Raw genomic sequence first — 21,029 nt, 5'->3', positions numbered from 1 at the left:
CCAATTAAGAAATAAGTAAGCATATCGCGATAAAGGAAGGTAAATCGTGTGATAACACAACGATGACGAATCTGCGCTAAAATAAATGTTAAGAAGTTAATCTTTGTACGTTCTTCGAACGACACACTCATTCCTTTAGAAAGTATATGTTGTGTGACCACTTAGGATCGAATCCATAAACGATTGTTCCTTATTATTGTAGCGAATTGTAAGCTATACCGAAAAGAAATAAAAAATATTTAACGCGCGTATGTGCATAGTTCAAATGACTCGCGTGTGCATAACTACGATTTACGATCGGTCTTGCATTAACATCAAATCATTGAAATTACGGGAATATCAATGCATGCCGAGATTGCGGCTACATATACGATCAATCACGTAGAAACTGACTTTGTCGCTTCCGTTCCCTCAACAACTCTGAACCACGGTTACTGAAACCCGTGAGAGGTGTCATTATACTATCATCATTACGAAGTACCGTGTCATTTCAGCTTCTGGTCTAAAAAATGCGCGACATTTACGAAAATTGAGAAAGTGTGGATAAAATTGAAAATATGAAATTCTTTTCTAATCATCCTGTTTCCGTATCAATTGTACAATTGCTGTTCGTGTATTCTTCTGTCATACCGATGACGAATCGTAATGTTTGTACTTACGATGTATTGGTGTATCGTAAATATTGTCTATTATTCTCCACAAACTTCATTCTTTGACTAAATATGCATGCCGTGTGCCTTCCTCGCGAGCCTGGGTGGAATAATTTGTAACTGAAGTAAACGAGTACAAAGGCCGAGCGTAACAGTCATCCAAGGATACACTGTACGAGAACAATACTTTGCTACGAACGCCTTAGAATCACACGGGACAAGCTCTAATTTGACATATTTAATTTATACCAGACTTCCTTATTTTCAACATTAGAATTTCCTGAATTTGATGACATCGATTTAGAGCCCCCGTTTCCAACCTATCGATCACGATCCTCAAAGAGGTCGCAGTGTTTTCTCGGTAATTCCCTCACTCATTTCCAATTACAATTATACTCATACAAATGTGAGTTATTACAGGCTACTTAGCAATTATAAAACGGAGTTGCTTATAATTTCTGACATAGATTATAAAAAATATACAAAAGAAATGGCGAATTTTCTCTAGTCTTTCTTATTTCTTGCATGTATAATACTGCAAATGTTTCATCTAAAGATGAAAATGTAAAATATTGCCGTCTCAAAATCTATTATTTGAGACGTACGCAATTAGAGAATTAGGGCCCCCAAATTGCGTGGTACGATCCTGAGACGTAAGCGTGGTGGCTGCGCGAGGCTTGATGCGCAGTAGTTACCGTAATGGTGCGCGATGCGCGAGACAGACGTAGCGGTTGTTCGAACAGCAGCTAGCGAAGTATAGTTGTTGTTAATACACGGTGCCGAGCGATTATTTAGCCGTTGGCGTGACTCGTCTCTGTAGCTCGCGAAGCCGCGAAAATAACGACGCGTGATGCTAGTAACCAGTTTCAAATTACCCATTGTCACGTAGATCGGTACGTCGGTTAGAGAAGCGACAGATGAACATTGTAAGCGAACGCCTGTGACCTAGTCGACGAAAATGTGGAGTCCTACGCACGTTCAAGTGACAGGTAAGTCGAAGAAGAAGTGCTCCGAAACGCACCAAACGCTGATTGGCGCGGCAAGTGGCTTGAACTAAAACAGATGTACCGTAAACCGATTATTGCATGCGCATAAGCTAGGTTACGTATACTCAGGCTTGAATCTAGGCGATCGAAGCCCCGCAATCTCGTTACCTGGTTCCAAGAACTCGTTTAGCAAAAGAAAGTGTCACTATACTAACGAATATCTCGTGATGCCCTTTCCATTTAAAGATTAACAATTTTCTCATGTATCTTTATTCTACGATCAACAAATACGTTTAAAACTAACCTCGAAGATCGAAAGACAGTATTTATAAATGGGTCGATCCAATCCTATGCACTTTATTCATTTTTAAATACTTCTTATCTACTCTGAGAGGACAGCTGTTAGTTGGGATGCACGAGATGATGCTCACTCGGAGCAGCCAATGGAATGTAAAAGGTTAATCTCAGGTTTTTACCTGTTTTGTCAACAATAGTTAGGGAAAGCTATTGTCGATGAAAAGTCTGATCAATTCTTGAAACTCAGCCTCTCGTAACGCAGCTCGGAAGAGGCGGTGAAAACTTGAAGAATGTTACTTACGTTTTGAAAAGCGGGGAGATAGCGATCTTGCTCGTGTTTGCATGCGCGCATGCATATTTTTATTGCGCGTATGCACGAGAGCAGGACGAACCTGCGCATTCCTGTTCGTCCCTCGAAATGAAATATTCCTCCGCTCTGTTTTAAAATCAGAAGACGTGCACCGGAGATGCGCCGAATGGGGCGAGGCATTTAAAAGGCATACGATCGTATCTATGCCCCAGATACTCTTGATGAGTCAACAGCTGAAAATTGTTTCGCGCGTGTTTTGCTAGGTAAACAATTTGTCAAGCGGATACGTTCGCTTGCGCAAGCACAAAGGGCACAACGAGATGTCGCTACGATACTGACCTACGTTTTCGTTTGAAGATTTTCTTTATTCCAATTAATCGTGACCCTTGGAACCTGTGCATGTTGGTTGACACGCTCTCGACGCTTTCGTTTCCATGCAAAAGAGGCAGAGCGTGAAAGCATGTGTAGAAGCAGCTGATGTGTCCCCCTTTTCATTCGTATGCACCAGTCTTCTGCCCAGGATCGTGTCTACGTCCTGTAGAGCCCTTCGACTATGTCCTTCTACACATATACTGAAAATACGAAGTCTGACTACCTAGATAGAGCTGGTGGCAAATTATCGTGACTATTCCCATGATATGTATGGAAGAGAAGCTATCTGTATCTCATTGAATAAAATGATAGCCTTAAGGATGTTCTTTCGTGTTCTGTCGACTGAAAAAGTATTCCGATTTAATCGAGCCGGTACCCTCACGTTCTTAAACCGTTAATGTTTCTCTCCGAGTAAACGGTATTTGGCTGCAACGCGCGGCTTACGTTCAATCAAATTGTGGAAGGAATGCAACGGAAGAGTTCATTTTCCCAGCCGAGAAATCGGAGGAAAACTATGTATTGTATCTCTATACGAGCTAGTCGACTGCTTTTTAGTGCTCGCTGAGCGCATCCCACGCGTTATTATTTGGCGCGCAAAGTGGAACATAGCGTTGCTGGTAGTCTTCATCAAAAATGAGAACGGTACCTTGAGAGTCCCGCATTATTAGTGCTTATTTTCTTCATTTATATATGCAATTATACACTCTAGTTTCGAGATCTCTAGTTGACTGAAGATTACTGAGTTATTCAATAGCAACATTCGTACTCGATTCAAAATTATTGAACATGGCTCGAGCCTTAGAAATGTTGAAACTAATATAGAATATTCGTTTCCTGCTTGAACGTACATGCAACGGAAAGCAACGAAATGTTGGTAAGAGGGGAGTCAGTCGAAAATAGTGAGGCAACGATATGCGGTAGAAGTGTGGTTTCGCGGTAAGAATGTAGGGGCGAATAATGGGTAGGAACTGATTCGTTCGACGCTTTTACCGCGGTAGGAAGGTGCGTTATTAAACTCGCCAGCCATGAACGTGTTTTTGCAAATCTTAAATATCTCGACTCACTTTCATCGTTCCCGAAAAAAAGGAAAAACTTTTTATCCCGCAAAAAGGAAAAACACCTTCGCTAATTTATTAATCTCGATCCTGTAATGATCGGTCGAAATTCAGCCAACTGCTGTCTGGAGGTGTGCATACTTTGTGCTTCACGCTTCGTTCGGATCATGTAAAGTGTAAAGTATTTTATCGCGCGTTGGGAGATCGTTCCCGACTACGCCTACTTCCGATTATCCTATTCTCGAATTTCTTACGAATTTGATGCAAAACACACGTATCGATTTGACGAACGTATCAGAGTATGACGCATGCACAGAATGTTTGCAAAATTCGTAGTATGCCGACGTAGTAATGAAACTAAATAAATAAGTAGGAAAGTGTGGGTAGACGTCAATGATCAATTTCTAAGTTATCAGTTATTTATACAAAGTTACTTTCTTATGCTTTTTATGGAGATTTGAAGTTATACGTAATGTTTGTAAGTACGAATTTGTACATGTGTACATACAGCTCTCGTACAACGAATCAAATTGAACGACAAAGTATCGAAGCGTGTCGCGGAGTCAATCAGATTAATCTTGTCTACTTGCTGCCGTCTAACTAGACCTTTTCCTTTGTTCGCAGTTCAGAGGGCGAGGAACTTATTGACCAAAGGGAAGCACAGTAAGTATCGCGATTGGGCCTGCGATATTAATAACTCAGCATTCATAGCGTTACGTCAAGCGTCCTTGCTAACGTCGGTACTTTTTCCCAGTTCGACGGGTTAAATTTCAAAATAATGGAAATCGAATTTATGACGCTTGTCAATATTGCGTCGATTTTACGGAGTTTGATTCGAATTTCACCGAGCATGCAAAATCCGCGTGCATATGTATAAACTTCAAATTTGTGATGCAAATGCATCGACGTATATTTCTGTCGTCGTGTGAAACGAACACCTTTCACGTATTTAACTTGCTGCCACAATTCTCTTTTCTGGATACTGGATTTCTAGTCATTCAAACTTTTGAATATTGATGTGCTCGCCGAATCACGTCGAGTTCATGTGCAATGGTAATTTATACGGGCAACAAGTATACAAATGAGAGCCCGTGGCCGCCTGCGAGATTTAATTCCCGTTATATAGCTCGTTAATCATGACCTTGCGGTTAACAATCTCTTCTTCTCCTCTTTTATTTCTTTCTTCCTCTGCTACTCTCTCCACCCACGTTAAGACATTTAAACTTAATAAAATACAGAGAGCAACGACTGTTTCGTGACGATCGCCCTCGGTAAGGAAAAATTTCAAACGTCCGTGAAAGAGAAGGCGCCGAAGGACGTGGAATGGCACGAGGAATGCGAATTAACAATCCCGGAGCAGGGAAACACCGCGGAAATAGTCCTGACAGCGCTTCATCGCAATTTCCTGGGCGTGGATGAGTTCCTGGGCACCATCAGCATACCTCTGTCCAGCTTCGATGTTTACGAGAGACCGAGGAATAGATGGTAAGTCATTAGGGATCGATTTTCATAAGAGAAATAAGTGGATCACTTTTCTTTAGCTTTTCTTCATTTATCTGAAGCAGAGTTAATGTTGCAATTACTGCTTGTATGGTAATATTAGATACACACTAGAGGTAGGAAAGTATCGCGAGTGAACGTGTGATGTTAGATCAAGTAATGGGTTTTGGAAAGTTGCGGCGAATATTAGGTAAATTTCCGTCTTGCAATTATTGCCTTTTCCATCGTACTCTGGAATTAGTAAGAAAAGAGAAAGGTAAGATACGGTTGGAGGAAAGTTCTCTCTAAATCAACATTTATGAGAGTGTCCTAAAATCAATAATGCCTTATTATAAATATCAATAGTACCTTAAAAAATTAATAAACGCAAAATTCAGTTAAGAGTCAAGTATATTATAAATACTTTTCTACAGGTACACGCTGGGAAGTAAGCCAGGCAAAGAAAATACGAAGGAGAGAGGCGAACTCGAAGTCAAGATTGGTTTCACAGTCAAAGCTGGGAGCCTGACAGATTTGAGCCATAAAGAACGTCACAAAAGTTCGCTCGGGCAGCTCTCTAATGCTGCTCACTCGATTGGAGGAAGTCTGCTAAGTATAGGGAGCTTTGAGAAACGAAAAGGTTTAAAGAAGTTGGCCAAGACAATCGGGAATCGCGTGAAAGGGAAAAGCAAGCACAATCTTGATAAGGAGGAAGGCCTGGATGAAAGAGAAGAGCACAAGTTTAAAGCTACGCGACAGCAGCCTGGTGAGGCAGATCCTGGTGTTATTAGCGAAGACGAAGATGAGTTTACAGTAAGTAAAACTATTGTTTGAAGTGTTAAGCATATTTCATGCACTAATTGATACTTTTAAATGTTTCTAGTTTGATGATCTATCTCATAAGAGTTCGGCATCGTCTCTAAACGCCCCCGTCGTCGGTGGCCACAGCAATAGCGTGGGTTCAGCAGCTTCAAGCGTCTCTTCCAGTAACAATGCCAACGATTCACACCTCATACCACCTGCGCCAATCAACGCGGCCCCCAGCAAACCCCCGCGATACTCTATGAGTGCTTCAACTACTTCTTTATCTAAGATTGAAAATACCAAAGATGACGAATGGGGCCTGAAACTTTATGGCAAGCAAATACACAACCCTGTTAAGAGGTACACTCGAATGGTTTCTAAAGAATTTCTCTATAAGAAGAACAAATATTTTGACACGTGCTATTTTTAGGTGGGAAAGCAAACCAAGCCCGAAAATTGTAATCGATCAGCCAAAGGATGATCGTCGTGAACCGTCTCCTGCGAATTCGCCTGCATCTACTTTAAAGTTTCAAGAAAAAGTAGAATCACCTGTCCCAGCACCACGTGACACCACACACAACAAAAACAAAGAAGAGAAGACTATCTCAAACAAAGAGAAGAACATCAAAGAAGACAAGACAAAAGACAGGAAGGATGATAAATATGGTTGCTGGAGTCCTAAAGAGGAGAAACAATCAAGAAAAGATAAGAAGAAAGAAAAGGAAGCTAAATTGAAGGAATTAATTGAGGAAAGTCATTTGTCTTCGGAAAGAATAATCATTGGTGGTGAAGATGCTATCAGAAGTACAGTGATTGGGAAAAGTCACTTGCCACATGAAGTCCTCACCCAATTTGAAGGAAAATCGAGAGAGGTAATTGCATCGATTGTACTCCGGTGCATACTAATTAGCATATATTTTAAATTGTTCTTTTATGAATGTAGGATCTCATAGAACTGACGTTGCAACTACAAGCGGAAGTAACAGAGAAGAAGAAACGCCTAACTGACTTGGAAGATTACATAGATGCGCTATTGCTGCGAGTAATTGAATGTTCGCCGCGTTTGTTGCAAAACCCATTCCAGTCGCAGAGGCGCTTGTCATCACCTGGGCATCAGTAGATAAATGCTTTTCTCATCTCGATGTCCCTCGATGTCGAGGTTAATTACGTTATCTAGCGTAACAGTGATAATTGCGTAACACTCGTTGACCCTATTTCCGATCATTTTATGTATCATTTGACTGCTGCCGGTGCAACCGGCTATCTTATTGTTCACGCGCTTTAATTTATTTTTAACTAATAACCATTAGAACTTAGTTCTTGCGTAATTTGCACGTAGAATTTTTTCGTTGCTTTTTGAATTGTATAAACTTCTATCGTACGTTTAATACTTTGTTATCATTTGAATCAAGTATTTTATTATAAGGTTTATATTTTTTAAAGGGTAAAGGAAAGGTGCGACATTTGTGCCAACCGCTTTGAAACTACGAAAAAATGTGAATACTCCCCTAGTCTTCCCAAGAAAAAGAATTATCTTTTATATTCAATGATATCTCCGTCCAAAGTATGGTCCCAACAAAATTAATTATATTATAATAGTCTTTGTACGTTTAGAAATGGACTTTTCAATAAGAAGTTGAAATATTACATATATAAGTATACATCTGATCTAAATAATTTATGCAGAACTACCATGAATGTACTGAACCCTCTAATAAAGAAGTTAACCCTTCCCAAGGGTTAGACAGAAATTTTGTTAATGATAAGTTTTTTGTTTTATTAGGAAGTGAAAAATATACAATAGAAATTATAAAATTTCAATGATTACATATTATCCGTCGAACATTTTTGTTTGTTGTACAAGGAAATAATTTCTTTTCTATGTATATTATGTAATCCAAATGAACAGGGGAAAGATAAATATGTGAACATGAAATTAACTAGTTAATAATGCCACATTGATTTCTTTAACCATTTTAATGCGGTAGAGCATTTTTATGAGATGTTCTTTAGCTAATGGAGATGTCGAATACCATACGGGACTATCTGGCACACAACTCCTTTCAGGTAATAGATAGAACACATCATTACGAGTCTTTACACTTTCCGGGCTAGAACAGGAATAATACATTAATAATATTACGATATTTATTAATAGACAATTTGAATAAATATGTTAACATACCACTTGGATAAGTAAAATTCATATAATTTTACTGGACATCTTAATGGGTTTTCTTCATTCTCTTGTTGTTCATACACCTTTTTTTTACGTGAGTTGCCTTCTGAAACAAATCTTGTGCTTTTTTTTTGGTTCCAATTTTTTTTTACATAGTCTGATACTTACCTAAGGCTGACTGAGGAGGATAGAAACGAAGAAGAACATTCCTAGAACCTGGAACTTTTCCCGTTGTTGCCGTAGGCTGCGCAGCAGGATTACGTTTCCAGTGTTTCATAATGTGAGAAAAGGATAACTGCATATGTTCTTCTACCGTCTGCAAAATTTTTCTTATTTGTAGAATTTTAATGAAAATTTCAATTCTTAAAACTAAGAAACATCTGAATGATTTATACGTACTACGAGATTAAAATGTTTTGTATTGAAAAACATGAGAGTGCTTAAGAGAACATGAGGAGAATGAGCACCTAATTGTTTACATTCCCATAAATGTTCTTCTTCAACCCTCGTAACAATGTATTCTGGAACAAATGCAAATATCAGCAATTTTTCTAAATTCATTTAACAAATAAAAATTATGTAACTTACGTGAATCATTATAGAGAACAGAAAACTTCTTTGCAACTTCATTCAAGCAGTCCGTAAATTTTTCATAATATGAATCCGTGAAAATGTTATCTATTCTATTATTTTCGAATAAATATTGCTGTATTCCTATAATGTGACATTATGATTAAAAACCCAATACTTTTTAAAATAAAAAATTTGATCAATAAATTTACCTAAACAAAGATAATATATCGTATCGGGAGCATATTCTGTGCCATTTGGTTTTCTAACTTCTTTCACAAAAAGACATAAAGAGTAATTTAATTCATCCGCTGTGAGTTGCAGAAGGTCTGTTTTAAACAACTTCAGTTTCCTCATTGGTGTATTCTGTTTTTCTAATTCAGCATTTTTTGCAACCACCTATTTTTGAATAAAAATTTGTAATTAAAACTTTGTATTCATTCTCAGTCAAATAAATTACAATTGTTCCTTAATTACCCATTGCCTCCATGCGTTTACTCCAAAAGTATACTTGAGTGCCATGTTAGCATCTGGTTTCTCAATGGGTTCTATGATTCTCGGTTGAGGGGGTGGTTGTGGCTCTGGAGGTGGCATCAAAGGCATATCGTTTGCCGCAGATGCCCGCCTTCCTCGTTTATTCGGAGTAGATCGTGGCTTGTATGGGACCATACGTTTTCTTCCACGAGGGGCAGGAATTAATCGTTCTGATTGAACTAAAGATTAAGTACAAATGATGTTACCACCTCAATTTCATTACAACACCCGATATTTGTCTTATTACCATCATTTTCCATAGTTGTATCAGATTGTGCCGGTGCTTGCGTAGCAGTAATTGTATTCGGAGTTAAAGCAGCTTCTAAATCAACAGCCGGTTCATCTAATTCCCCGGTTGCCATTTTTAAAGCCATTTGTAACATATCGTCGCCAAATGTATTACTAGAGTCAACTCCTTCTGGACTAAAGCCCCCGCTATGTGAATGATCACGGTCAGTATTATCTTCATCCCTGTAGAAAGAAAATAATAAATATTACTCCTTGAATAAGACTGAATAGAGTAAGACTAATTTATTAATCTCTCCTATTTTATACCTATCATCCGCAGAATCTGAATCACTCTCATTAGCTTTCTTCTCTGTTGCTACCATTTCTGCCATCATAAGAAGCTCAGCTTCAAATGGATCTGCAGGTATTTTTTCTTGTATTCTTTTAATGTCTTTGAATATTCCCTTAGCACTATTTCTTGTTGTAGGTATAAAAATTGGGACGGGAATTGGCAATGGAAAAGGAAATGGAACTGGGAAAGGCATACTATACATGTGCATTGGATATGGGACATAAATTGGTACCGGTATTGGTACAACTGCCTGTTGAAGTCCATCGGTTTGCGTGGCTTTTGTACAAGGATGAGGCCGAACCGAAACTCCTTTAGTGTGCGTAACAGGCTTACATTGAGTAGTTTTATTATGGACTTGGACCGGGCTTGGTGGTCTCGTTATAATGTGTTGCTTATAAATTACTTGTGGTGCTTGATTTTGGGCAATGGCAACTGGAGGTATTACCATGTTATTTACATTGTTCTGTTGCGTCGTTGGACTTGGTTGTCCATTTGCTAATGCGGCTAAACTTGTTACGGAAGAAATAACTGGCATATTCTTCTTGGCTTGCAAATCGCTAGCCTTCTGACTATTTGATAGTCGGTTAATTGGAGGTATCGATCTCTTAGGCCCACCAGTAGGCACAGGATCGTCATTCGTTGGAATAGTAATTGGAGATTTAGTATATTGAGCTTGAAAATTCATTACACAGTTGTACGAACAAAAATTTCGTATCGTTGCGTCTGACATTGTTAAATGATACTGTGCTTGGGAGAATTCTCTGCAGAAATCACAGTTTATTCGTTTTGCCGAAACTGCATTAATTGATACCTGCATACAGAAATAAATGGAGTCATTTATATTTTTTATGTTTTGAATTAATAATATCGAAACATACCTGATACAGTGTTAGACAATTTAAGCTGCACATCATCATTACTTGACCTGTTTTTAACTCCTTTTTGATCATATCAAAATTATATTTTTTTACTTTACACCAGTTACAGGGGATAATTTTTCTATTCGTAATTATAAATATATTCAAACAAGTTTTAGAACAAAACGTATGAGCCTCGTTTTCATAAAACACAACAGAACACTTCTTGTTGGGAAATTCAAAAAACTTCTTACAAGTAGAACACTGATCAGGATCAACCTTTTTTACAAACTTGAATGCTGCAAAACAGGGTTCACTACAAATAGATACTGGATCAGATCTATCTATTTGAACCACACAATGAACAACCTTTTCCTGTTACAAAGAAAACGATTTTAACATCAAAGTTTTTATACTCCACATTAAGTGTACAAGTATGAAATGAAAACAAAATATTATCTTACTTCTTGACAAACACTACAACACTTTTTTTCCAGGCTTATGGGTTCAACAGAACTCATTCTTGAATACTTCTCCATGCAATCTTGTGTACAGAAGTCTTTAAATTGTCCTTTATCACCAACTGGTGCAAGGAAACCATCTGTACTTGAACTGATATCTTTCTGACAATACGTACATACTTTTAGTCCTTTCTTAAATTCTTCTAAACATACAGAACAACAAAACTGTCTAACATCATAGCCAAATCGTACACAGTATTTGCCCAAACTCACTGCTTGTACTGACCCATTGCAATTTCTACAGTAACTGCCATATTTTGTTTGAAATTTGCCCAAACATTCTTCATTACAAAATTCCATTGTCTCCCAGGAAAGATTACGTTCATCATTAGGTTCAACAATTAGTAAACAATTTGCACAGCGTTTCTCTCTTTTAGAATTCACTCCATCACTAGGTATGTCTACAGATCTGTTATTAGCTGCTTTGAATAATGCCTTACAAGTTTTAGAACAGACATTATAAGTATCAAAACCAACTTTTACTTTAATCTTACATGATCTTTCTTCATTACACTGCTTACAAATTTCCTTAGCTGTGATTTCTTCAATTTCAGAATTTTTTGACTCATCATCAATGTTAATAACATCTTCGGTTGTAGCTGTAACCTTGGGGACAGATGAATCTTTTTCATTCTGTGTCTTTTCTGTGTCCTTCTCATTACTTTGATGTGTAACTGTTAATTCATTCACGCTTTGTTCCGAAATTTTATTAGCATCAGTAGGTGATTTATTAACCGGACAATCTTGTGGAGCTTCATTGCTTTCATGAGTAACTTTGTCTAATGTTTTTTCACTAGTAGAGTCTGACTTTTCTGTATGACCAGGGATTATTACCTTCATGCTGTCTGGAATAATACATAACTCATCATCTTGCCCAGGTAAAACATCAGACTGCTCTTCAGTATCCATTGGTGTTATTCCATCAACAGTTTTTTTTGCCTCATTATTATCTTTTTTAGTTGATTCTGTGACTTCTGTACTTAAAGTTTCAGTTCCTTTTGTCCTGATTGAATTCTCATTTTCACCACTTTGTATGACATTTGAAGACTGCAATATAGGAATAGATATATTTTCACTTTTTTCATTATCTTTACTATTACTATTAAGATTATCCTCTCTAGCATTTACAACATCTTGCAGATTATCAGCTTGACCGCATAATTTGGGAAGTACATCTGTTTCTGTGAGATCATCTGTATCCATTGGTTCAACATTATCTGTATTCAGGTTGTCTCCTCCAAATGGATCTTCAGCATCTATGGATTGATTTTCAATTTGTACATCTCCATGTTTCTCTTGAGAAAACTGCACAAATTCAGTATTCTCTGGTTCTACAATATTTTTTTCTGATATATCTTTATCACAATCATTTAATATACCCTCTGAGTCAGTTTCTTTATTAGTTATGTTATCTTTTTCAGACATCTGTGCCTTATTTGTCTGAGAGGCATCTAAGGTGTTGTTATCAGTTTCTTTTTCTGTGAAATTTGAATCACAAGTATCATCTGTATTAACAGTTTCTATAGTGTGTGTATCCATTTTCTCTGCTGCTTCTTCTGAAATTTTCTGAGATTCTGTAGGTTCTATTACACTTGCATCAGTTGCTAAATTATCTATGCCATCCTTTTCCATAGGGTTGGGTATGGATGTCATTCCTGAACTTTCTTCCTGTGAAACAGTTTTTGTAGTATTTTCATGTAAACTTTCTGACTGTACATCATTAGAATCTGTAACTGTTACACTTGTATTATTTTCTTGTAAAGTTAATTCATTCTGTGGTAAGTTACCTTCTTCCAAAACATTTTCTGGATGTGAATCAATATTCAACACCTCTTTATTTTCTACATTTTGATTAGACAATCTTTCTTGTGTTTCACTATCAGTATTAACTACTTCTTTGTTTGTTTCACACTTATCAATAACTTCATTATTTGTTTCAGAAATCACTGATTCCTTTTTTGATTCACTTGTAGTAACAGCTGCTTCTTTATCTTGAATAACTGAACTATCCGTTTTTTCTTCATTTTCCTTGCATGAATCCATTTCAGATTTATCAGTTGAGGATTCCATATCAGTTTTGAGATCCATTCTCAGTCATGTGCTTCAATATGCCTACATGTATCTGAAAGTACACACAATAACATTGAAAAGCTGCGATAAAAGCATAAAATTAAATTATTTAAAGCAGTGATAAAAAATAGTTAATTTAAGTAAGCAATTAAAAAATGCATAAAATATCTTACTCGCTACACGCGGGTAAATTGCGTAAATTCATTTTTGAACTGCATAAACAACTGCTTAAACCTAACACTGGGAGAAATACAGAAAACTCGAATGTAACAGTACGATGAATTAGTCACAGTTGAGAAGAGAATACTACGCAGCGTGAAGAAATAATGAAACATTGCCCAGAAACAATTGAAACTATATTCTTCTCATCGGTGTAATAGATCATTGTATGTACGAAAGATTGAGGTTATCGCAAAAAGAAGCTTCGCTTCGCCATGTTGCATTTTACACTTGCGATTTAATCGAGTCTGACAGCAAGAACAAAACATAAATAAAGGAAAGCACAGAAAGTTTGTATTTGTGTCCCTCAATAATAATTGGCGGTAATATCTAGTGAATGGAGAGAAAATCAATCCACAGAATTTACTATTTCAAAGTGGAATATTGCGTACAGTTTAAAATCACAGATCGGTCGCAATCACTGCAGTATATTTAAAGGCACGAAATACTTGTGAATCCTTTAAAACTAAAAACTATCACCTTTTAATCTCGATGCTAAACAGCACTTCGTCTCACGATATTTAAATAAAAATATTAACTCGTACACATCGTTAAAACATCACGGTCGTGGCGGCAATCCGCATCCACTACCAACATATGATCCTAATCTCTTATTTGGATCAAACTAAAGTGAAGCCGCATTCTCATAACAACTACAATATGAGCATTATTTTGTTTTTTTATCGACTAATTGCAAAACAATATCACAAACACGTGTGAATAATTGTCATCATAATTTTGAATGTATTTGAAAAAACAGATATTAGAAAAATATGTTGTTTATGTATAATTTGCTGTATGTAAACAAAGATGCAGGATTCTGCTGTAAGTACCCAGTAGTTCCAAATACAGTAGACAGTATAAAGAATAAAGTTTCAATTTTTCATCGAAAATTTCTCCGCGACTTCTTTTTAATTCCATCAACTGCGTAGCAGCAGGTGTTAAGATTGGCAGTCGAATTCGTTAAATGTAACGAAACATGTTTGAATGGTTGAAACTTTGAAGCGCATGCTCTTGCTTGTGTATACAGGTCAAATGTGAATTTGCCTGTTGGTTAGTTTAAGTGTGACGTATATGTGTTCTCACGCGTAAGCTAATGATTATATAGCGCACGTTAAACATTTGTCGATAACGAATATAAACTGAGAGTATACATCTACGGTTAAAATTTGCACAATAAGAATAGTGCAGAAGACGAACGAAACAGTGTCGGAGGAGGAAGGGGGAGGAAGAGGAGGTAGAGTGCAAGAGAAGTGTTTTTTTATACATTTGAAGGAATTCTGTGAGAAGATACTTGTCGGGTAGAACTGGTGGTGCAGCACGAGTTATCGTGCAATTTTTAGTGCAGGTTTCTTTAAATAAATTCGTGCTGTAACTCGGTTTGCTGTAACGAGAAGAGAGTACACGCGACTCTACGAGGACGCGTTGTCGATCATTGTACAGTGGAAGCTTTAGAAAATGGCCGACAATTGGACACAGAACGTTGTTTGCCGGTAAGAGATTCGCATAATAAAGTTTGCCAATGGGTTTCGATGATAACACGACCAGAACAGAGTAGTAGAAAGTATTTCCTTTCATGGATAGATATTTTGTAACATGTCAACAAACTGTACCGTGCAAATATCGATACTTCTTGAGTCGATCGCTGTTCTCTCTTGTTTTTTGAATAAATTGTAACTATTTATTAGTTTTCATCACTTGTCAAAGGATTAAAATCGTTTGTCAATTGATAGAAAATTGTATACTCAAGGCTTCTTTTTCCGTTAAATATATGTTTCATTCGAATATAAACTATGTATATTTTCGAACTCACAAAATGAAAACAATGTTATGTTTACAAAATGTATGCATTTAAAACGATATCTGCAATAAATGAAGTTATGACATTTATGTGAATCATTTTTCATCTATTTCTATGCACCTGTATATGCATTGTGTACTATATATTTGCAATAATATTTAAAGTTGCTGTATATATTAGTAATAAACTATTTTTTGGGACAGATAGTTTGATTTACTATTTGATTTTTTTGGTTGTAGTTATTTCAAAAATGGTATGTGCCGTGAAGGGAATAATTGCAGATATCGCCATACCCAAGGAGTTGGAAACGATGGAAGTACCAACGACACAATAATATCTTCATCTGTACCACCTTTTAACACTATTTGTCGATTTTTTAAGCATGGCATTTGTAAATTTGGAAATCAGTGCCATTTTCGTCACAGTGCTGACACTGCTGATAATAATTTGGTGAATGCAAATTCAGAAAGTTCTTCACCTGGTCAACAGACTTCAAATACTTCAACTTCGACAACAATAAAGAATGTGTATGTTGTTGTCAGATGACATTATAGTTCAGCAAGATTTAAGTCGTTAATACCATTTGCATATCACATAATACATTGTACTATGGTATATAAAAATATGCGACATATGTATATTACAAAGTGGTAAAAGACATGGCACATAAAAATATATTCTTTTACACATTTTCAGCAAAGAGAATGCTTGTATAGCTGAGGAATGGGTGAAGGCACCAGAATTTATACCCTCATATGTAGCTGGTTCATCCTCTGTAAATGAAGCCTCTACCACATCAGGAACATCTACTAGTTCTTCATTACCTGTATCTTATGCTCAAGCTTTAAATCCATCTGGTCAGGCATCCAGTCCATCTTTAGAACCTCTGTGTCCATATGCACAAGCAATGGGAATTTGTAAAAAACGTAATTGTACATACTTGCATGGAGATATTTGTGAATTATGCAATCGTGCTGCATTGCATCCACACAATGTAGAACTTCGAAAAAAACATACAATTGTAATTATATCTTCTGTTAACCACTTGTCAATATTATTTTAAATTCAAACACTAATCACTATTTACTTTCAGGCATGTATCAAACAACATGAAGTAGATATGGAGCTTTCTTTTGCTATTCAGCGTAGTAAGGACAAGTCTTGTGGTGTTTGCTTTGAAGTAGTAATGGAAAAGGCATCTCAAGAACAAAGATTCGGTATTTTACCGAATTGTAATCATTGCTTTTGTCTAAGTTGTATTAGGAAATGGAGACAAGCTAAACAATTTGATAATAAAATCATAAGAGCTTGTCCAGAATGTCGTGTCACTTCAGACTTTGTGTGCCCCAGTATGTATTGGGTAGATACAAAAGAAGAGAAGGAAAAATTAATCAAAGATTATAAACGTGCGTTAAGGTAAGAAGCGCATGTTCCATAAGCGGTTAATTGCATTACTTTCATCGTTCATTTCTTGCAGGACCAAAGATTGCAAATATTTCAACAAGGGACGTGGTAAATGTCCCTTTGGTAAAAAGTGTTTTTATCTACACGCAACTCCAGATGGCACTAAAGTTGAAGTTGATGCACCTGTTCGTCAACGGCGCAATGCGGATGCAGAAATTGATATCTTGCATGTAAGTGCTAAATTTTCTGCAAAACGAATCTTCAATTTTAATCCATAAATATCTTTTTACAGCAAGTTATTTTGTGGGACTTTCTTGAAGAAAGAGATAATCGTTGGATATATGATGTAGATTTCGAAGACATAGTTCCCTTTCTGTCGGATTCGGACGACTCTAATTGGTCAGAATACGAATTTTCTTTTGAGTAGTTGTATTAATTCAGTAATCATTATTGCTGTTGCTGTTATCTCTTTATCTTTCTTACCTACCACTTCTATGTGGTTTCAATGGCTGAATAGATAAGTAGTTTATGAATTGTTTAAATGGTTACGATTCAGAAGTGTCTTGTCTGCATTAATAAAAAAAACTTGTGTGCTTTGCTTGATGATGTTTACACGAGAAATTTGTAAATAACATCAGGTTGGTAATTAGAAAATAATAGTAAGAATGAGGTCACAGTCGTATGAATAATTAGGACAAGTTTGTTAATACGCGCTGTCACATTTGCAATCGTCTTTTTCCGTATATCTCGACCAATATTCTAACAACTCAATCATACAGTATATATCAAATCTACTACATCAGAGGTCCAAATTAATTCAATGTGTAGAGTATATGTTAATACATTTTTAATGATTTTTTGTTAGGTACAAACACCTGTTTATGTTGCTACAATTCTCTATATTCCTATTTTTTTTTTTAAGTCACGCAATGAGCAAGTAATATATTGATGATGTTGGATTCAGTAATGCAATGAATTTTCGTTATGTGCGGGCGGGCGGGCGGGGGGGCAGAATAAGTGTATTACGATTATTTTGTTGTTTCAAATGAGAGTACTCCTATAAACATTATTTTTAGATTCTTTCATTTTTAGCATACAAATTCATAGTTAATTTAAAAACCCACTGAATAAGTTGAAAGGATATTAATTAACTCTCATCTCTCTTATGGCATAGATTTAGATCCTTTAGAATTAATTTTAGACTTTGTTTAGTACTTATTCTGCAGGTAAAATGAACCAAGTCTTATTTTATTAATCTTACTTGTTACATGACTTGGCAAATAAAGAAAAATTCATGGGAAACATCACGAGTATCAGTACATGTTCCAAAAATATAGCAAAAAGAAAAAAACAATTGTTCGTGAAAATCGATGCATAACATCTATTTGATTATCAATAATTCATATCGAAAATACAATTAACGAGTTTCGTCCTACCTCCTGTTACACGACTCTGCGAATATTTAAAAACTTTTCTTAAATTATTCAATTGTATAGTGTTAATTTTTAATCGATAGTCTTAAGATGTTCGTGATAAATGCGCAAAATGAGTGTATCGTGTAATAAGTATGTATGTGTGATGCGATAGTATATAAAATTCGTTTGAATGCGTCTAATGCTAAGTATATCAAAAAAGAAATGATTTTTGGCAAATATGCATTCACGGATTCCAGATTAAAAGTAAAATAACAAATAAAGACTATGTCATAAATGATAGGTAAAGTTAAAACTGTTCGGTATCTTTATCATTTTATCTTTACATTTTATTATCTGTTATATTTACACATCTGTGACTACTGTCTTTCCGAAATCGACGATCTTGTTATAAGAGATAAATAATTATTTATACTGATAAATGAAGGCAATCAGAGCTTTATGAACAGAAATAAAAGCCAAAGAATATGGTATCAATTTTTTCGATAGAACTATTTTGTAAGAACGGTTTTCTATGGCGTTACAGAAATTGCCTTAAACAAGTACTAGATTACTAAATCATTTCAAAATATTTTGCGCATAAAAATTTAACCTGTTGTCCGTAGTAATAAGATACATTCTTTTTTTACAAGAATCTACTCTCAGTGTTGCCTTTAATGAACAGTGTAATTATATTGTTCGCCAGTATAAGTTAACGTTATACAACATTTTAACGGACAAACTTTCCACAATACTGTGTACGAGTTGTTTATATTTTCTATAGAATTTCTCTACCGTTAATTTTATAGATAATGTTATAGTTCAACAGTTATTGTTATTGCTAACGCAAATTATGAACACATTTGAAGTATTATTGTGCATATGATAGACGTCTATTTTGAATTTTTCTTTTAAAGTTATCAGTCAAGTATCTAGTTCATTTAGGCATTTTAATTATAATTTTAATGATATTTTAATTGAAAAATTCATGATTATAAATCTTTTATGCATTTACGTTTTACTGAAATTTCTTCGAATTATGTCGAGACAAAATTTATTATTATTATTATTCATGCGTTAACAATAAGAATAATAAGAATATTAAATGTTTGCCAATATGAGTATTACGACCATTTATAGATTCTAATTAGCATTCGTTTTAAAAGTTTATCTTTTACTTAACACCATGTAAGAAAAGAAAGTACATATTCCAAGTGCCAATGAGTTTGATTGCAAGTTTTCAGCGTTAATTTATTTTAGTTGTACAAGAGAACATGGAATATTCTCTTTTCGAAAGAAATTACATCTATGTATAATTGCTATTACAACTACATGAATGTATGAAGTTAGAATTTTTACATGAATTGCGAGTGTTTGCACGAGTCACAAAACTTTTAGGATTCATTTTCTTAAGCGATAGTAGATTTATAAAATGTACTTTAGGTACAATGGATCTTGACTTTTACTTCCTAATTATATTGACGAATCTTCTAAACGAGATTCGAGTTATTATGCGCTTAAAACTCGAGTCCTTTTTTTTTCTTAATGTTTTCGTTTTTTGTTCTAAAGAGAACTTCAACAAATGGCGTTAAACAAAAAAGTACTGTTTTATTATTATATGTTAAATATAGTCGCGCTAACTGCAAAAAAGACAATGCAATTTCTATCTTATCTGATTTATCGATGCACTCATGTCTTTCATGTTTTAATGTTCCCTAAGTCAGGGTAGCATTGTCGCTGAGTGCCGTTATTATAAGTCCAAACATTAGAAATAAGAATGTTCTATCAGTTTCTTGTCACAAAAATCAGCGCCTTTGCAATGCTAAAAATATAGCAAGGCGAACATCTTCGTGTTAACTGTTATTGCCGCTTAAATAACAAACTAAGTACAATATTTAAGACATTAACATCCATTAGCGTTTGTAAATTGCTAAAGATAGAATTGTTTAAGTATACACTGGGAGAATGTGACAAGTTTTTCGAAGTACTTCAGATAAGTCTGTAGAATGATACTGCGAAAAAAAGGAATTCGTTTTTAACCGAATTAAGATACTTAATAGATAATGGCTTTCTGGGGTATGTAAGTAATAAATGGAATTTTGTAAAGTCCCATATAAGCTAGGAGTTTAATTTGAAGCGCTAATTGCCACTTCAAAAAGCAGTGATGGTTTCTGTGACAAACATTGGCTTATTATAATTGCGTTTGTTTAACAGCATTCGATTAGGAAGCTATAAGTTAAGGTGCTGATCAATTAAATATAACATAATTACACTGTCCTTTCATAAGAATGCGAAACCATCGCCAAGAGTTTGCATACCGCGCGTAATTAGGATCATTACTAATTATAGAAAATTTATAATGCTGTTAGAGATTCAATAATTCGTCTCGCACGTTGTGAATCTTTAACATTTTTATTTTAGATACTTTTTCGCTTCGTGAGCGAAAGTATTTAAAAAATATAAGGAATTTTTTGAAGAATGATGATTATATTATATATAATCGAAATAGAAGTGTAAATTTTTCAAAAGCATCGCGAAGAACATGTTTTGCTCGAGCGTCGAGTAGTACGTTCATAGTCATTAATTTATATATACGTATTAGTAAAGCTCAATGTTAAAAATAAGCGATACTTATATTGGTTTCAACTTCGTTTCTTGCAATGATATATTTTTGTTATCTAAAGTAGATTAATAAAACGGTAGACCATGAGTCTATGCACAAAGACTAACAATTTTGAAGTTATCTACCCTACTCATCCTTTCATGCAGAAAAAAATCATCCTCTTATCTCTTACATTTGGTAGAGGCGATCGATGACACACAGATGTAAATTAATCAATTCTTTATTTTCTCTTTACAGATGCATTGCAACATCTCAAAAAATGTGCTGAATAATGAATCTGAACATTCATTTGAATTTATAGTATCT

The 21,029-nt window shown here is 35.4% G+C and overlaps 3 protein-coding genes across 5 annotated transcripts; 2 read left to right on the top strand and 1 right to left on the bottom strand.

Annotated features, from left to right (window-relative positions):
* The first annotated feature begins 1,369 nt into the window (after nucleotides 1-1,369).
* Rip11 (Rab11 interacting protein) lies at nucleotides 1,370-8,174 on the top strand. Its single transcript, XM_076381317.1, has 7 exons — nucleotides 1,370-1,639; nucleotides 4,295-4,333; nucleotides 4,909-5,155; nucleotides 5,584-5,962; nucleotides 6,033-6,313; nucleotides 6,384-6,825; nucleotides 6,897-8,174. The coding sequence occupies exons 1-7, from the start codon at nucleotides 1,609-1,611 to the stop codon at nucleotides 7,071-7,073; spliced, it is 1,596 nt and encodes a 531-aa protein (XP_076237432.1). The 5' UTR covers nucleotides 1,370-1,608; the 3' UTR covers nucleotides 7,074-8,174.
* On the bottom strand, nucleotides 7,890-14,061 carry Woc (zinc finger protein without children). Of its 2 annotated transcripts, XM_076381315.1 has the most exons (12): nucleotides 13,964-14,061; nucleotides 11,138-13,316; nucleotides 10,695-11,048; nucleotides 9,792-10,627; nucleotides 9,484-9,707; nucleotides 9,180-9,415; nucleotides 8,915-9,101; nucleotides 8,721-8,846; nucleotides 8,532-8,653; nucleotides 8,301-8,448; nucleotides 8,139-8,238; nucleotides 7,890-8,064 (listed from the first exon to the last, which is right to left on the bottom strand). In XM_076381315.1, the coding sequence occupies exons 2-12, from the start codon at nucleotides 13,280-13,282 to the stop codon at nucleotides 7,890-7,892; spliced, it is 4,653 nt and encodes a 1,550-aa protein (XP_076237430.1). In that variant the 5' UTR covers nucleotides 13,283-13,316; nucleotides 13,964-14,061. The 2 variants fall into 2 exon arrangements, with proteins under 2 accessions (XP_076237430.1, XP_076237431.1); XM_076381316.1 differs by lacking the exon at nucleotides 13,964-14,061 and having other exon boundaries at nucleotides 8,139-8,235; nucleotides 11,138-12,923.
* A 645-nt stretch (nucleotides 14,062-14,706) lies between these two features.
* LOC143181009 (putative E3 ubiquitin-protein ligase makorin-1) lies at nucleotides 14,707-20,993 on the top strand. 2 transcript variants are annotated; one of them, XM_076381132.1, is made up of 7 exons: nucleotides 14,707-14,976; nucleotides 15,524-15,811; nucleotides 15,981-16,305; nucleotides 16,378-16,700; nucleotides 16,762-16,918; nucleotides 16,981-17,087; nucleotides 20,961-20,993. In XM_076381132.1, coding segments are annotated over exons 1-7 (1,236 nt in total). In that variant the 5' UTR covers nucleotides 14,707-14,941; the 3' UTR covers nucleotides 20,962-20,993. The 2 variants fall into 2 exon arrangements, with proteins under 2 accessions (XP_076237247.1, XP_076237246.1); XM_076381131.1 differs by lacking the exon at nucleotides 20,961-20,993 and having other exon boundaries at nucleotides 16,981-17,673.
* The last annotated feature ends 36 nt before the right edge of the window (nucleotides 20,994-21,029 follow it).

Source organism: Calliopsis andreniformis, chromosome 6, assembly GCF_051401765.1.
Source record: "Calliopsis andreniformis isolate RMS-2024a chromosome 6, iyCalAndr_principal, whole genome shotgun sequence".
In the NCBI taxonomy this organism is placed as follows: Eukaryota; Metazoa; Arthropoda; class Insecta; order Hymenoptera; family Andrenidae; genus Calliopsis; species Calliopsis andreniformis.
This window is presented reverse-complemented; position numbering and strand designations above follow the sequence as displayed.

What these genes read in the sequence shown, in the direction of transcription:
- Rip11 (XM_076381317.1), top strand. Translation starts at nt 1,609, where the DNA reads ATGTGGAGTCCTACGCACGTTCAAGTGACAG. An exon ending in AAGACGAAGATGAGTTTACA is followed by an intron (nt 5,963 to 6,032) that starts GTAAGTAAAACT and finishes AAATGTTTCTAG; the next exon opens with TTTGATGATCTATCTCATAA. An exon ending in ATACACAACCCTGTTAAGAG is followed by an intron (nt 6,314 to 6,383) that starts GTACACTCGAAT and finishes TGCTATTTTTAG; the next exon opens with GTGGGAAAGCAAACCAAGCC.
- LOC143181009 (XM_076381131.1), top strand. Translation starts at nt 14,942, where the DNA reads ATGGCCGACAATTGGACACAGAACGTTGTTTGCCG. An exon ending in TTCGAAAAAAACATACAATT is followed by an intron (nt 16,306 to 16,377) that starts GTAATTATATCT and finishes ATTTACTTTCAG; the next exon opens with GCATGTATCAAACAACATGA. An exon ending in GATTATAAACGTGCGTTAAG is followed by an intron (nt 16,701 to 16,761) that starts GTAAGAAGCGCA and finishes CATTTCTTGCAG; the next exon opens with GACCAAAGATTGCAAATATT.
- Woc (XM_076381315.1), bottom strand. Translation starts at nt 13,282, where the DNA reads ATGGATCTCAAAACTGATATGGAATCCTCAACTGATAAATCTGAAATG. An exon ending in ATTGTCTAACACTGTATCAG is followed by an intron (nt 10,628 to 10,694) that starts GTATGTTTCGAT and finishes TTCTGTATGCAG; the next exon opens with GTATCAATTAATGCAGTTTC. An exon ending in TACAACTATGGAAAATGATG is followed by an intron (nt 9,416 to 9,483) that starts GTAATAAGACAA and finishes CTTAATCTTTAG; the next exon opens with TTCAATCAGAACGATTAATT.